Raw genomic sequence first — 17,298 nt, 5'->3', positions numbered from 1 at the left:
CCTTACCCGCTTATATTCGAACGATGTTTTTGAATGCGGAATGTGGATGTGTTTATCCGTTTTTTCTCGGCGATGGATTTCGAACTTTTGCATTAATAAAATGATACCAATCGTTGTCAATCGGATATACTGATTATATTTTACAATGTGAAAATTTACAGATAGCTTGAAACTAGCATTTTATGAATACTTTGATGTTTTCAGTATCTTTTGATCATGCCTTGTTCTACGTGCACTTCAAACTACCAAAGCCTGAGGCTTTAAATAAGCTGTGAAAAAACTGATGGAGTAATTGAATGCTTTCTATAAATATAATTATGCATAAAATTAATGTCAAAAAATTGTTTTAAAACGACAAATAGGTAAAAAAAAGTACATTTTTTATTACATCAATCATAATAATAAAAAACAAATTTTAATTTGTTTATACAAAATAAGTGTTAAAAGCTAAGGCACTTAAAACAAAATAATTATCCACTGGTAATTAAGTAATTAAAACTTAATGTTTGCTAACATTTTTCAATTCTTTGGATGAATAAACTTAAGTAAATCTAAAGTAAACTTGGGATGGTCTGTGAACAAATTTATTATATTAGGGAGGGCTAGTACTTCTGAAATATTATTTTTAACAAAATTAAATGCTGATTTCTGAACATCTTCTAATTTTTCATAAACAGTGCACGAAAGCAGAATATTAACTATATTTTCTAAATTAATAGTTTCACAAAGGTGATTTCTGTATGTTTCCTCATCAACCATATTTTTCATATATTTATTAAAAAACAAATTCAACGTTGTTATTAAATATTCTATATCATACAACTTAGCAAATCTATACAAATTTATAGCATTACTAAAATTTAAATTGAAAATCAAATATTCTAGGCACTTAGCTTTCAAATTTTCCATCTGATATTTATGTGCAACAGCATAGAGATCTTGAGGATACTCAATAGTTTCAGTTATTTCATTGGTGTACATGAATTTGATCATCTCTTCTATTACATCTGCTTGAAAATCTTCAATTTTTATTATTTTTGTATTATTCTCTTGCATTTCATGATTAAACATTGCTGCGAAGACATCACTACTTGAACATAGCGTTTCTCTATGTACTGAAAAATTTTGGTCACCAACAGTTAAACTAATTAAGTCACAGCTCAAACTTTTATAGGATAATTCACAAAAATTTGTATAAACGAGAAGTTTATCATTTTTTTCAGGTTCATCTAATCTTAGTCTGTGAATATTGAAACATACATGAGAAATTTCCAGCTCTGAGGAGTCTGGCAGTACCAGACCTTGTGATTTAAAATTAAGTATCTTTGTAATTCTTGTTTCTTGAAATACTCGTGGAAAATTAACATGAAATGTCTCTCTATTGTCTGTCACAAGCGCTCTCACATCTATTTTATAAGCATACTTCTGCTTAGAATTTGCCTGAATTTCGTGAATATAATTCTCAAATGTAAGCTTAAGTTTTCCTAAATCGATCAGCCGAAAACTAGTATAAAATAACTGATTACAAGAAAATAGATTTTCAGATAACTCACATTCTAGTTTAATACTTTCTTTTGGCTTTTGTTGAAGTGAACATTTTAATGAAAACTCTACACGTCCATCTGACAAATCACTAACGTTGAGAATGTTCGCCTTGAAACATTCAATGACTTCGGACATTTTGATGATTATTTATCATCCTGTTTGAGAGACTAAAACTGATGCTTGATTGTTTGAGATTGTGCGATGCGTAAACGTTGTATGATTCCAATTTTCACGTTCGTAACTTAGTCTAGGAGCACAATAGCGCCCTCTTTGTTATCGGTACTTCCGAGAATCGCGATCATTAAGGAGGTTCGGGAGTCTCAGCGAAATGCAGCCAAATTTTTAAAACACGTTTAATTGCTTTGAAACTTTATAATATGAATGTTAATATCAAAATACAACTTTTCACCGCAAAATTTTGTTAAAATGATGAAAAAGTTTTTTGACCATTTAACATGGTTTCTTACGAGAAATCATGAATTTTCGCTTTCAATGAGCATAAACATAATGTAAAAAAACAAAAACTAAATAGAAAAAAATACGTACATGTAGGAAATTTAATAAGGAATAATTTGACTGCAAAAAGAAGTTCATCGACCGTTTAGTTATCGAGAAATATATTGTTATGTGTAAAAATTCGTGGGTCATTTGTGCGTACCCTAACCAACAAATGAGCTAGAACAACAAAAATATGTGCTCATTCGACTCTAATGACAAATAGAGTATTGTTTTAAGCCTAAAACATCGAAAAAAACTCATCAAAATGATTGAATTATTAATAATAGCTATAATTGTGTGCCAGCTCATTGAAAAAACCTACAATTTCGTGTTATTTCGAAGTTGGCAGCGCTGAAAATTTAACATTGGAAGTATTAGGCATTGTCCCGATTAGAGTTAAACGCGAGGTGGCGCACTTGTGTTATGCGACGTCATGCGCACGGTACGTTTTTCGCGAAAATTTATATAGCGAAAAGAAGTTCGTCGTCTGCTTTACGGACGTTACACTGTGTAGAAATAATAATAATAGTAACAAGTCGGATAACACAAGTGCGCCACCTCGCGGTCAACTCATATCGGGACAATGCCTAATAGGAGCCCCTCGGGCCTCGCGTCCCGCTTCGTCCCCCTCTGAGACTCCCGAACCTCCTTAAGAATCATTTCGTTACTGTTGCAGTTTTAGATACCTGTTGATTTGAAAAATTAGGTACGTAGTGCGATGTAGTAAACTAAAAAAATTATGTAGTAACTAAGTATAGTACCTAATTTTCACGAAAGTTTAGCAAGATCTTATAGTGAAAGTATTGACACCGATTTCTGTACTTAACAAAACAAAAACTAGGTCTGAAACTGTCTTTCTATGAGCTTACAAGTATTGGTCTAGTACATCTAGTACATAAATATAAGAATCAACCAACATATGTCACTTCAATAAAATTGTATTTTTTTTTACTGAATTTAATTAATAGTAATATTTTTGCATTCTTTTATAGCAATGTTATTTTCATACTTCAAAGGAAAATTAAATTAGAAAGTTCAATCATATCTATAAAAATCCCTTTATTTCCAGTTTATTTTTTTACAATATAGTTCAATAAAAAATGTTTCAGTTGATAATTGAATAAACAATAATTTCTTATAATTTTTATTTTTAGTTTTTTTTATAGATTTAGAACTAAAACATCTCTACCATTAAATGTTCTCTTCACCGTTTTTGGAATGAATGAAATGAAATAGTTCATAAGTAAAATTTGGATGATTTTCAAACAATTTTAACATTCCTGGGTTTGTGAAAACTTTAGATGTATTTTTTTTAACAAAATCAAATGCTGCTTTTCTAACTTCTTGCATTTGTAAAGGAAATTTTATACAGAACAACAAAATATCTACTATACTATCAGTATTTATGTGTTCATTAAGGTAATCTTTAAATGTATCTTCTTGAATCATATGATTATCGTATTTCTGGAAAAATGAACTTAAACATGTCTTCAAACAGGAAATGTTATAAAAATCAGCTAAGATGTATAAACTAGCAGCATTTTCAAATCTTAAATTAAAAATCAAGTATTCTAGACAATAATCTGATAAATAATCTACTTGATACTTATTTGCAGCAGCATAAAGATCTACAGGTCGTATAATATGATTACTTATTTTGTTTGTGTATAAAAATCTTAACATTTCTTCAATTATTTCAGCGTCTATTCCTTTAATTACTAAACTGTTAGTACTATTTTCTTTCATGTCATGATTAAACATGGCTGCAAAAACATCACTTTTTGATAATATTTCTTCGTGGACTGAAAAAATTTGATCACCAACATGTAAACTGATGCATCTTCCATTAGGATTTTTGTATAATAATTCACAACAGGTTTCGTGACAAAATAATTTGTCGTCATTTCTTTGTTTATCTAATCTTAATCTGCGAATATCAAAGCAGAGATGTAAAATTTCATGTTCCTCGGAAAGTAATAGTTCTTGAGTTTCAAATTCTAGGATGTTGCTGGTTCTAGTTTGAATAAAATCTCTTGTAAAATTCATGTGAATCTCTTTATGATATTTTAAAAGTGCTTTGATCTTTATTTCATATGCATATTTTTGCATGAGATTGGTATAAATTTCGTGAATATAGTTTTCAAATGTAATAGTGAGTTTCAATCGTAATTTATAAATAGTAGTATTGGAATAATTACTATTCATCCTCTCTTCTAAATGATTCAAATGAAAATCTAATTTAATATTTTCTTGTGGCTTCTGTTCAACTAACCAACTATTTTGTGATAAAGTAATAGAATTATTACTGGGCAAAGACCCCACGTTGAGGATATTACGTTCATAACATTCAGTCACCTCACACATTTTTTATTGTATTATAAATAATTTTTCTTAAATGCTGGGGAATTTTAATAAACACTTGATGCTGCTTTTAATGCAAAAATTAGACTTCACGTTCACAAGTCACAACGATCAATTGTCTTGTAGTTGGAATCTCGATTCTCACCGGTATTCCCAAATAGAAGATGTTTAATGTCAAGCTCACGATGTCGCTACAGTAGTCAGGGATAAGGGAGGGTAGTAGTCTAGAGCATTGCTCAACAAGCTCATATTATATTGCTCTTTGTAACTTACGACTTGCGAGTTTCCTGATGCAAAACGTTAATGAATTCTATTCTATTCTATTTGACGGGAAATACAAAAATATACAAGAAGATGTGGTTGTACGCGTGAGTAAAGAAAAAGTACATCCAAATAAGCCACTTGGCTGCGGCGGACACCGAACTAAAATTTTCCCCATAAGAAATAACATATGCAATTGTCCCCAAATTGGGTGTGCCACGGGTTACTTAAATAGCTAATAGACATGAAGAGATAATTATTTAACTTGTAAAATCTTTCACCCAAAATTAAAATTTCTTTTGTAATTAATTCGTTAACGAATTCAATCAATTGCAACTAATTTTGTCAAATACTTCCTTCATTCTAGTAAAAGCTATATGTTACTGAGATGGTTATATCCTTTTTTATCTCATAATTTTCTCATTTCCTGAACTTTTAAACTCATAAACATTACGTATTGAACTGATTCCTCTTTGCGAAAAATTGATCTTACAAATACCTGCAGTTGAATAAAAAAAATCTCTTAAAAAATAAATTTCAAAGAAAAACAATGAATTTGATTTTAAGTTTTCAAATTCATATTGAATTATCAAGAGTATTCTTTTTTTGTCTATTTTTACAATGGATATAATATTATTGAAAGGGAATGAAAGTAATAATAATTAAGCATATTACTTAAAAATAATTTATGCAATAGTATGACGAATAATAATGTCTTTTTTCGCATATTTTTTAGTGCGCAAAAAGCGTTTTTGGATACTTGTGTGCGGTAAAATGCCCCATTTTGGACACGGGTGTGCGGTAAAACGCCTCATTTAAATGAACGTATTTTTTTATCACAGCGTGCGGGAAGTTTGATCTCCCGCACGCTCAGCCGTGCGGGAAGTACGTGATTCCCGAGCAGTACTGTAATAACGATACTTCTCGAAATTACATACTTCCCGCACGGCTGAGCGTGTGGGAAATAAAAACTTCCCGCAACTCGTGATAAAAAATAGTATACGTCACTCGTGCGCGTGGTGATCCTTGCCCTCGTCTCATTGTCACCCTCGCTGCGCTCGGGCGTCAAACTGAGACTCGTGCGAGAATCACCCACTTCGCGCACGAGTGACGTAATGTACTATTCGCCTACTATTGCATAAAATTTTGTATGCAACACGTGCCCAGCTTTTTGCGCACAGTGTGCGGAAAAAACACCCACTCGTGTCTTTTTCCGCACACTCGTGCCCAAAACCGCCTTTTGGGCACTTGTTACATAAATAACTATTTCATCATTGAAGTGATAAACTGAATTAAAAAAAGAAACAAACATTTTTTTAAATGCTTTGAGCCTCTTTATTTATGATTAAAAAGATGTATTTAAATTATTATCCTTTTCTAGTTGAGCTTCAATTTATTATTTTAAATTATAATTTTAATCGAATCACGCACTTAATTTCTATAAAATTTCACAATTTACTTGATACAATAATTAATAGAAATTATAATTCCAACAATTTTGTTAAATTAATAGAAACATGCCAATAAATAACATTCAATTATTATTCCATCAAAAAATATGGCATCACAAGAATTCGTACACATTGATTTATTGAATTTTAATATATTTTAGAACTTTTACATTTATTTGTGCCAAGACATTGTCATATACAGAAGCATGAAATGATTGCTTTAATTCTCAATGAAAATTTTTATTAAAGAAATAAATGATACTATTATGCCATAAATTATTTAATGCATTTTTCTACAAAAGACATAAGCAAAAACGTAATAGATCTATACCTTTTAGCTCAACTTCTCATGAAAAAATCCATTAAATTCATACAGACTCTATTGTGACAATTAGTTTCCAATTTTTCAAAATCAATAATTTGAGATTGATGAAATTGCATATTTAGAAATTATGACAATATATTTTTAAATTTCTAAACAATGATTTTTCTATCGAATTTACTGAACAGTTACAATCTAATGATATTACATCGTTTTTTATTAACTTACGATGACGATACATTAATCTCACAAGACACATATGTAAATTATATTTTATACTTTTTTTCAATTTGATGTAATGCACACACAAAGGCTATCATAACAGTTTTTACATATTTATTAAATTTATTAATATTGATGCATTGAAAAAATGCTTATATATATTTGATAAAAAGGCTACAATTTTGGAATGGTTTATCTAGCAAACTATCAATTTTTCTGAATAATACACAAAATTCATCGTTCATAGAAATTCGTACAATTAAAATTTTATTGAAACAAAATTACACCTATCATTAATTTTTTTTGAGCATTAGCAAGTTTTTGAATTTGGTGCTTTAATAATAATAATAATTTACAGATTTGTTTCACTTTGTTAAGAGTTGTTTAAATCTCAACGACTCACGCCCCTTATTATTGTTACTTCACATTTAACTTCCATTTAAAAAATAAACAAATTTAAATATTTAGACCGTCTTATTGTCATTTATTACATTTTTATGGCATTGTTCTAATTTAAAATTGGATAAATATTGAATAAATATTTTTGTTTACTCAATTTTTAATCCTACCTTATTCAGAGTAAATGTTCATTTTATGCAGCTTTCAAGCATTGGCTAATTCATATAAATATAGTTTAAGGCAATTACAAGAACTTTCATTTCAAAAAGGCTATTTCAATTATCATTGTCTTATTTTTTTTTGGAAAAACATGTCGAAAAAGGCACCTTGCATAAAAATTTTTAATTAATTTAATAATTGCATTAAAAGGCAAAGCAAGATTAATATTTTTATTCTATTATATGATTAAATTATATTTTATGGAGTATATAGTTAGACAACAATTTTTTCAGTTGCTCTACTCCAATGATCACTTCATTTTCTGGTATGGATTATATCATTTTTATGATATCAATTATACATGCATAAAACCTAATGATTTTTTCTTAGTTTGTATGTCTGTACAATAATATAAATTACAATTATTTTAAATTTACATTACTTGAATTTGATTATTCATAAATTGAGTTTTTTTTATTATTCACGGCAAAGCAATAATAGGATAATGCTCTTCCACTTACATATCACTGAGTCAGATTCGTCTTATTTGAACAAAGAAACGAAAATGACAATCATTACAATAAGTCTCTCTTTAAAAATATTATACATAACACCTAAGCGTCACAGTTCAATTTGGCTTTAATGACTTGCAAAAGTCTAATATATGAAACAATTTAATCAATTTATACTCATGAACAAAATATAGTTCATGATCAATTATGCGAAAAATTATACAAAACCCTATAATTGAATATCATGTTTCATGTTTCCATTTATTTGAAATTAGTTTCATTGTTAAAAAATCAAATAGATAATATTAAAATGATGAACCATTATTCTTGGGAAATAGTTCGGGCACCAACCTATTACGTCTCTTTATGTATTATCATATGTTTGTTAATTAAAGAATCTCCAAATTTTTTAAGATACTGAACTTATGGCATTATGTGGAGTACCCATCTGAGTCAGTACTTTATCAAGCCACTGTAAAGGTCCATGCAGATGAATTTCAATCCAACATGGTGTGGATGTAACGTCTTGGCGATGATACTCTGCCCCCCAACCTTTCACAAAAGACATTCTGAAATTTAAAAAAAAATTATAACTCCATTTATTATCAAAAAAAAATCATGAAAAATATATCTTTTAATCTCACCTTATAGTACACATTTTAGTAAGTTCATAGACAGCTTCAAATCCATGATTAACACTTTGCGAGAGAAGTTGTGCAAATTCTTGGTTATTAAAAATTTTTAATGAACACCCTGGAGGAATTTTACAAACCGTACTAGGATGGAAACCATGATGGTGGTTGCAATTTCTTGATTGTACAAATATTGCTGAATCAGATAAACATTCTGCATAAACTTCTCCTCCAACGTAATATAAATGCACACCTTTTCCAATGTGTCGTCTAGTATTTTCAATGGTCGAATTTCTATTAACATTGGATAGTTGCCCCAAGCAAAAACGATCAGAATTATTACTTGGATTCGTGAAACCATCAACAATAATTGAATGCGATTGGCAGTGGAAAACCTCACCAACGCGACAATTTAATTCATAGTAGGCTATTGATGCCCAATATGGTGGCTCTTGATAACACACTGGTGCTACTTCAGAACTATTAGTTGTATCCATAGCTGTGACTGTTGTTGAATTATGAGTAGAATCTGGGGCTGGTGATGAACCATGTTGAGAACCATCATCTGGTGGTGAATATGCTGGAGGAGGTGTTTCAGGTAAACCATTAGAACCATAAGGACTTTGAGGATTAGTTGTTGCTGACGACCCTGGACTAGGAACTGAACCAACTGATGAGATTGGTGAGGTGGGGTTAACGCCAGAACCGACTGAAAGAAAATGAAGTTAAATTTTGGATTGAGTTTCATCATTACAAAGTTGTTATATAATCTAAGGAACTTTACTATATTAATTTTTTGGATCTTGAAGTATTTGACAAAAAAAATTAAATAAATATAATCATTACCTGCATTTGTAGATGTGGGATTAAATCCAGTGGATGAATAAGAGACATTATGTGGCATTGTAGGTTCCGTAAGCTGTTGGAATGGCAAGAGTGAATGACCAGGGGCAAATTCAGAATGCCTTGGAACAAGTACAGGTGGAAGTACTGGGCTTTCAACTCTTTTGTAGTGATAGGGATTTATACAAACTTCTTTTTGTTTAGCAGAGAATGGATACTGACACAATTCCAAGGGTTTCAATTCATGATGAGATTGTAGATCTGGCCAGCGCCATACTCTGCAGTAAATAACATGGGGTAATCCTTTACGATGAGAAACTTGTAACCTTCCATCAAGACTTCTAGGAATGGTTACACATTTGCTAGGAGTACCTGGACAACTCAGTGCCCTTTCCAATTCTTCTATAGCTCCCTTTCTTTTTTTCAACTTTTTCACAAGAGAATCAACAGCTTTTTCAGCCCATTTTTCTTCTTCATCGCCCTGCTTCCATCCAAGTAATTTTTTTACAGCTGGACTAGTAAAAGTAAATAAACTATTTAACGACGACATTGGGCCAGAACTAGATGACCCTTCTTCATCATCCATTTTTTTGTAATAAAGTACTGGATATCGTTTTTACACAAGAATTTTGTTGACGTCTTGTAGTTTTCTTTAAATAGTTATTTAAAACTTCTGAAATGAATTGATTTTACTCATTAAACTTTTGATGAAACATCAAATTTGGTGTAGTTACCAACTAAGAGTAAAAATTGTTCATAATTGAGAAAGAAATAATTGAAGTAAAATAATTGTTTTGGAAGTTCAAAGATATATAAAGATAAATGTATTTTATAATTGCATCATACAATTTTTTAAAATCTAAATACTTACAATTTAAATATCCATCCAGGTATCAAGTACCGAAAATAATCCAGAGTGTATCACTGTCAAGATTCATAATAACGTCGCAATGGAAATACAAGAGCTTCGTTGATAATCGTAATTTATTTGGCAATCATTCGGCCGTCTTACAGTAGTAAAAGTATCAAAAGCGGTACGACAGACTGGATCACCTGCAAAGATGGGTAAAATCGATTATTTATTTCGGCCAAACAATGCGTTAAATAAGACGGTATGTACGGAAGTGCAAGCGAGTGCCGAGTGCATATAGCGCGAGTCGCGACGACAACAAACGCGCTCGCAGCACCTAACCCTTGCCGCGTCGAATAATGCAATTCACAATAATCGAATCACGAGCATTCTCGTTCGTCTGATATTTTCGCATGTCCACTCGGACCGGCTAAACGAGAACAAAGAAAGAATCGCGACGTTGTAAAGCGTCAAATTGGAAAAAACGTTCACACCTGGCGGCGAGCGAAGAGCCAGAATGATACAACTTATGTCACAGTAGCGCGGCCCGTCTCGATTCGCGATTACGTTTAGCAGCCCACTGCACGCATTCACAGAAATGTCAAAAAAGTAAACTATCGTTGACACAAGGCATTTTTCTATTCCTCGTTTCACTTACGCGCTTGGATAATCCACTAATTCGGCGCTCCTCACCTCTCGGCTTTGCGGAATATAGCGTACATGTACCGCCTACAAGTACTCGATTGACACTATATATATATAGAGCGCTTCTAATGCAATATGCACGCTCGAGAGGTCCAATCAGGCAAGTCCCGCGACGCAAGTGCCAACTTGATTACAGATACACAACATGCTGCGCGATGTATCTCAATCGATCTGCGAGCGTGTGTACACAAGTTCCGCGTCTATATGCAATTAGACATAACATATGATGATGTAAAAAGCGAAAACTGTGTCTGCGAAGGTTGGCGGCGCAGATTAGGCATTGTACCATAATATGGTGGGTGTAAGCAAGCCTTCGCTCGGCCAGTCCGTCCGCCAGCCTCATGCGTCGAGATAAAACGGAGCGGAGATAGCTTCAATCTTCGTGTACGACCGACGACGCAAAGCGTGAGCATTCAGCACATACGCGTATCATGCGATAGGTATCGGCGTGTTAGCCTATAATCGTCAATTGTGACGACGCTATATGTGTTCGAGTGAAGGGGCATATGTTCATATTCATGGAATTATTGCAATTCGCGATGCTGCACCATTGAGAACCATTGCATTGAGAAATTGTTGGTACAACTCGAAGTCGTGGACTAAGGATAAAGTGTAGATTGACAGGGATTGAACAGATATAACGTTGAGAGAAAGAGAGAGAGAGAGAAAGTCGAGGATACGCGCAGTCGTGCAAAATGGCGGTAGCAAACGTTTTTTCTCTCTTTCGCTCCCGCTGCTTCTCTCCTCTTATACGATTATTCCCATTTCGAGATAGCGGCATAAGTCACTTGCAGTCACGCTCATCTCGGATGATCCACAATTTAACCGATGCGCTGAGCGTATCACATCGCATCGATTCATTCAACAATCATAAACGCATGCTCAAGAATGAGTTATTTATACTTTACGAAAAATGTTGTGAGTCTGTACTTCCCTATTTGGCAATATCAATAAAAAATCCTGAATTTCCATTCCATCTTAAGCACACATTTGATAAAAAATATTAACAATTCGATAAATGCCCCAGTTTTCGACCACTTAATTATTACTTTGCTAACCTGTAGAAATAAATCTTTTGATAGCAAAAACTGTAATAGTTTCAATCAGTTCATGCGTTTGATTAATAAGTACTATAAATCAAAATACGGGTCTAGATATGTATAAGGAACCTATATTATCGTTCTTAAAATTGAATTGAAATATTTAAATATGAAATTATTAGAGTTGATCGACAAATTAATGGACTATACTTTATCTAGTAGCTCAGTTTTCGGCTAGATTCTAAATCGTATATGACAAATGAGATTTAATTATTTCAAGTGCAGCCATAAATTTCCTCGGAAAGTGTAATATTTATAGAAGGGGGGAAAATTGTATAACATTAAAATTTCATTTTAATATTAATTTCTATTAATTTAAATGATAGCCTTAATTAAAGGAGAATGGAAGGTAAGGGGGAAGTAATCGGCGACTGGAGCATTTACATTGTATCTTGAATAAAAATTTGTTGGATAATATTTGAAAAGCTGCTGTTCTCATCATTCATTCGCAGATTACCGAAAATTTATGAAATCTGCCTTAATAAAAATTAGTTTTGACTCTGTGATGACGATCGAAATACATTTAGGTATTGATCAATATGTTTTTTTTCTAAATATTTTACAATTTTTAAAAATTATGATTGATGAAGTTTAATGATTTATTATTAATAAATATTCAAAATAATTATTTATTTGAGCATATTTTTGTGCCTATTTTTTGCACATTTTAAACATTTTTTGTGGATATTTTGCCGTTTTCAATGCATATTATCCGGGCTATATTTATGACAAAGAGCGCTTATAGCGCTCCGCCTGGCATTGCCGCCTTGCTGGACTACAGTATCCGGCGAACCGCGGAAGTAAAGTGCGATACGCGCCCCCTGTAATAAGTATTCAGCATACATTCTAAATATTATTGAATGCTGTTTTTATTAGCATTAAATAAAAATTTGCATAGCCACTTATACAATAATCATTCTGAATATACTCTTGTTTACCTTAGCGCCATCTCATCATATTGATAATTGCAGTTTTATTGTCCTTTCAAAATATAAAAAATAGATGTTTTTCAATGTGCGCATGACATCGGAGATAATTTAAAAACGGTAGCTACATTGATTGACCAATGCGGTAGTTCTGAAAAATTTCAGTTTCACGCAGGAACTTGACTATCGTTTTATTCAATGAATTTTAAAACAGAAATTTACCAAATCTTTTATTTTATTATTCTTCACCAAAGTTATGCTCACATGGGAAAATATTCTATTAAAATTTTGATAAGGCCAACTCACTAAAAATAAAGTTGATATTGAACTTATTCAATTTGATTAGAGGGCGCTTGATTTTGTGCGGAAAGCTGGCAGCATGCATTTTCAGCGTTGTCACTTGTCAGAAACTCGACGACTACAACTAGCGCCACGCGCGGCAGTGCACCGATTCTCGTACACGTTACCGACATAAGGAGTGCAGCCAACTTCTAAAATAATTTACGAAATAATATATTATATTCTAAGCAGTACTTTTGGACTAATTATGCAATAAAAATAATTTCATACACAGGAAAAAACGAATCTTATTGATTCCTTCATTATTACTATAGTATTGCAAAACATTTTTCATGTACAATATATATTCTAGCATGAATAAAGTTGGCTACACTCCTTATGTCGGTAACGTGTACGAGAATTGTTGCACTGCCGCGTGTGGCGCTAGTTGTAGCTGTCGTCGTGTTTCTGAAAACGCTGTGCATTTTACCCGTATTGGTAAATAAGCGCGCGTCGCGTCGCATTTGTCTTAACGTTTTGTTATAGTTTCTAGAAGAATAGTATAGAAGAACATTGTTTATTTTTTTAAGAAAATTTTATAATATATTACTGAATGTAACATGATTGAATTTAACATGATTGAATGTTATAGTGAAAATATTGTTAAGATTGGGGATTCACAAATTACCACTGACTATACGGAATTTCAAAAGGAATGTATACTTTCGAAGCCAAAGGAAACTATTACGTTGAAATTTGGTCTGAAATCTCCATACCAATCTTATAATTATTATTTACAATTTATTAACCGACCTTGGGTTGAGATCCCGTCTGGCCGTAAAAGCAATTACAAAGACTAATTACAAAAATAAATAAAAACAAAAAGCATAAAACATAGATGAAAGAGGTAAGGCAGTTAACAAAGTATTTACAGTATTTACAAATATATACAAGAAACTATGTACAAAAGGCGGAAGTTTTGAGATCATCTCCTCAAAGATGATTTCAAATAGATGGGAGTCTACCGCTGAGACATCGAGGCTCATAAGTAAGACCCTCGACCTCACACCGGCGATGCCAATCCTGGACATCAAGCAAGTACAGGTGATTATGAAGTTGAGCCTTGAGGAGGGCGGGCGGCGGTGGGCAGCGAGGGTCCTCGATGAAAGGCAAACTGTTGATAAGCCGCGACACAGAGGCCACAAAGCCTTTCCTCAACGTCGCAGTATTCGTGCTTGAGACCACCAAGCGGACGGCTCGGCTCCTAGTCACGATCTCATCCGGCCGCCTCTCTCGCACGGTGAAAAGCCCAGCGAGGCCATGAGGCTCCCAGGTTGAGATGACTTTCAACGCGAGCAAGATCGCAATATACTCGCACCGCCGTCGCGACGACAGCCAGCCCAAAGCGAGCCGGTAAGGTGTGACGTGAGCGTTGTAGGGGATGTTGCCGAAGACAAATCTAACCGTAGAGTTGTGAAGGCGATGGAGCTTCGCAGAGTTGAGGGCGTCCAGGTCGAGGATAAGAGGCGCTGCATAATCCAGGTAAGGGAAAACCAAAGCCATGACCAGCCGCTGCCTCAGCGCGTGCGGAAGAGCGTGACGATTGTGTCGCAGAGCATGAAGCACGCGATGCACCGAAGAGCTAACACGGTTGATCTGGAGAGTCCACGAGAGTGACGGTGTGATAACGCAGCCAAGGATCTTGAGACTCGTTGAATTCACAATCGGCACGTCGTCGACGAACAGCTGCGGAGGTCCCCCCTCAAGAGCGCTCGAGATCCTGAAACGGCCACCACAGAGCATAGCACCGGTCTTATTGGAGTTCAGGCGTATCAGGTTCGACCTCGCCCACCCGCAGATAGCAGCGATCTCGGAGTTCGCAGCAGTAACCAGTCCGGCGATCGGGCGTGAGGGGCCAGTGATCAATATCTGGGTGTCATCAGCGTAAATCATATGTTGAGCCTTATCTAGAACAGCGGGCAGATCATTTATAAAGATGATGAAGAGAAGGGGACCGAGCACACTGCCCTGGGGAACGCCCGAGGACACCGAGACCAGGGGTGTGTGCGAACCATCCGGCAAGCGAACCGCCTGCGCGCGGCCCGAAAGGTAACTCGCGAACCATCGCAGTGAGCCCTCATCACAGCCAATCATTCGCAGCTTTCTCAGGAGAAGGGCATGCGGAATCGCATCAAAAGCTTTTGAAAAGTCAAATGATATGAGCTCAGCGATCTCACCCACATCGACCGACCGTCTGATAGCCTCAGTTACATGCAATAACGCCGCTTGCGTGGAGTGGCCGGGGCGAAAGCCGAACTGGTCTCGATCAAGAAGATTGTACCTCGTGAGGTACTGGAACAAGCGATGGTGAACTACACGCTCTATCACCTTTGAGATCTCCGGGAGCTGAGCGATGGGACGCGTGTCAGACGGCGAGGATAAAGATGAGGTCTTCGCAAGTGGCACAATTGAAGCCACCTTCCAAGAAGAGGGAAAATGGCCAAGCTCGAACGATCTATTTACAATTGCAGTGACCGAAGACAGAATGGCAGGGCAGACACGCTTGATCACACACGCGCTCAAACCGTCGACACCGTACCCGCGAGACTTTAGACGAGCTAGAGCTTGCAAGACTCCAAGCTCTGAAACATGCCCAATGCTAAAAGGCTGAAAACCATGCGACGGGGGGGTGGATAGGGCGAGCTCAATATCCTCAGCTGAAAGTGGCGATACAGCAGCAGACACCGCGGCGAAATGACGGTTCAGCACGTCGGGGTCGAAAACCGATAAGGGTGATGGCGAAGGACGAGATGAGATGCCCATGCCCCGAAGGACTCGCCAGGACTCTCGGGGGCCAACCGCACCCTCGACGCTCAACCGAAAGTAGGTAATTTTGGCTCTTTCAAGAGCATAACGGGCGCAAGATAATAATTATAGTAGTGGTTATTATAATAATGGCTATTCACATACCCAGAAGAAATTCGCTAGTTTTGACAAACTCGAATGAATATTCAAGAATTACGTTGATGAAGTTTACGTTGATTCTTCAAAGAATTATTTATATATTGTCGATGTAAGAGCTTGTATAGAGCAAAATCAAGCTGAGACTCATGTAAACTATCCAAAAGTTTTACACGCAGTTCGTATCGATAAAGTTCTGCACTTTCAAGTACGAGATCAACCATTTGACATTTTTAAGTCTGGTAAAATTAAGCATATTTGTTTTAAGATCAACAGGCTGATTCTCAATGATCATACATTAAATGATATGTTTCAAGTTCATCAAAGTTTGAATACTTCGTTATTTAAAAATACAAATTATGTTCATTTTGTTGTTGGCAGTGAAAACTTCCAAGTTCATGTAGATATGTTATCTTTAAAGAGCGATGTCTTTAGAGCAATGTTTGATCATAACATGACAGAAAAAAATTCAAAAATAATAAAAATTGAAGATTTTGAAGCTGAGGTAGTTGAAGAAATGATCAAATTTATTTACACCAATGAATTAAGTGAAACGATTGATCATCCTCAAGATCTTTATGCTATTGCACATAAATATCAGATAGATAATTTGCAAGCTAAATGTATCGAATATTTGATTTTTAATTTAAATTTCTGCAATGCTGCAAGTTTGTATAAGTTCGCTAAATTGTATGATATAGATGGATTGATACAGACTTTAAATTCATTTTTCAAGAAATACGTCAAGAATATGGTAAAAGAAGAAACATACAGAAGTTATCTTTGTGAAAATATCAATTCAGAAAATCTAAAAGATATTTTATTTTTGTGTGCTGAATTCAATGAAAGTTTAGGAGATGTTCAAAAAACAGCTTTTACTTTTATTAAAAATAATATTTCAACAGTAATTGATCAATTAATCTTAGTTGATTGGTTCAAAAAGCATGGTACATTCGCTTATGAGTTATTTAAGTTTATTAATTATCAAGATTCTCAAGATTAGGCATATTTCATCAGCTTTTTTCCAAGTTTTTTTCAAATTCTCTACGAATATTTAGTTCTGTTAAAATTTATTCATTTTTTGTATTAATTAATAATTAATTTTAATAATTAATTTTTTTGTATTAATTAATATTTAATTTTGATAAAGAATAATAATAAATTAAAATCTATTTGATCATTGTTATCTCCAATTCACCTTCAAAAGAAATTGTGTTGGTTGTTATGGCTAAAATTTTGAAATTTATCAATAAACACTAAAATGCCTTATTT

The 17,298-nt window shown here is 34.1% G+C and overlaps 2 protein-coding genes across 3 annotated transcripts; one reads left to right on the top strand and one right to left on the bottom strand.

The window, feature by feature from the left end:
* Positions 1-7,635: 7,635 nt before the first annotated feature.
* On the bottom strand, positions 7,636-11,039 carry LOC106655086 (protein mothers against dpp-like). 2 transcript variants are annotated; one of them, XM_014375289.2, is made up of 5 exons: positions 10,714-11,039; positions 10,077-10,258; positions 9,209-9,878; positions 8,375-9,071; positions 7,636-8,299 (listed from the first exon to the last, which is right to left on the bottom strand). In XM_014375289.2, the coding sequence occupies exons 3-5, from the start codon at positions 9,789-9,791 to the stop codon at positions 8,140-8,142; spliced, it is 1,440 nt and encodes a 479-aa protein (XP_014230775.1). In that variant the 5' UTR covers positions 9,792-9,878; positions 10,077-10,258; positions 10,714-11,039; the 3' UTR covers positions 7,636-8,139. The 2 variants fall into 2 exon arrangements, with proteins under 2 accessions (XP_014230775.1, XP_023317093.1); XM_023461325.1 differs by having other exon boundaries at positions 9,209-9,875.
* A 4,821-nt stretch (positions 11,040-15,860) lies between these two features.
* Positions 15,861-17,029, top strand: LOC106655018 (kelch-like protein 26). The gene is made up of 2 exons (XM_014375202.1): positions 15,861-15,948; positions 16,206-17,029. Exons 1-2 carry the CDS (start codon positions 15,861-15,863, stop codon positions 17,027-17,029), a joined length of 912 nt encoding a protein of 303 aa, XP_014230688.1.
* The last annotated feature ends 269 nt before the right edge of the window (positions 17,030-17,298 follow it).

Source organism: Trichogramma pretiosum, unplaced genomic scaffold (assembly GCF_000599845.2).
Source record: "Trichogramma pretiosum strain Unisexual culture from Peru unplaced genomic scaffold, Tpre_2.0 scaffold2, whole genome shotgun sequence".
Classification (NCBI taxonomy): domain Eukaryota; kingdom Metazoa; phylum Arthropoda; class Insecta; order Hymenoptera; family Trichogrammatidae; genus Trichogramma; species Trichogramma pretiosum.
This window is presented reverse-complemented; position numbering and strand designations above follow the sequence as displayed.

Excerpts from the sequence above, each read along its gene's own strand:
- LOC106655018 (XM_014375202.1), top strand. The coding sequence starts at position 15,861 with ATGGCGAAGGACGAGATGAGATGCCCATGCCCCGAAGGACTCGCCAGG. Across the intron at positions 15,949-16,205 it reads CCCTCGACGCTCAACCGAAA|TTCGTATCGATAAAGTTCTG; the intron begins GTAGGTAATTTT and ends TTTTACACGCAG.
- LOC106655086 (XM_014375289.2), bottom strand. The coding sequence starts at position 9,791 with ATGGATGATGAAGAAGGGTCATCTAGTTCTGGCCCAATGTCGTCGTTA. Across the intron at positions 9,072-9,208 it reads TCCCACATCTACAAATGCAG|TCGGTTCTGGCGTTAACCCC; the intron begins GTAATGATTATA and ends ATTTTCTTTCAG. Across the intron at positions 8,300-8,374 it reads ACTAAAATGTGTACTATAAG|AATGTCTTTTGTGAAAGGTT; the intron begins GTGAGATTAAAA and ends TTTAAATTTCAG.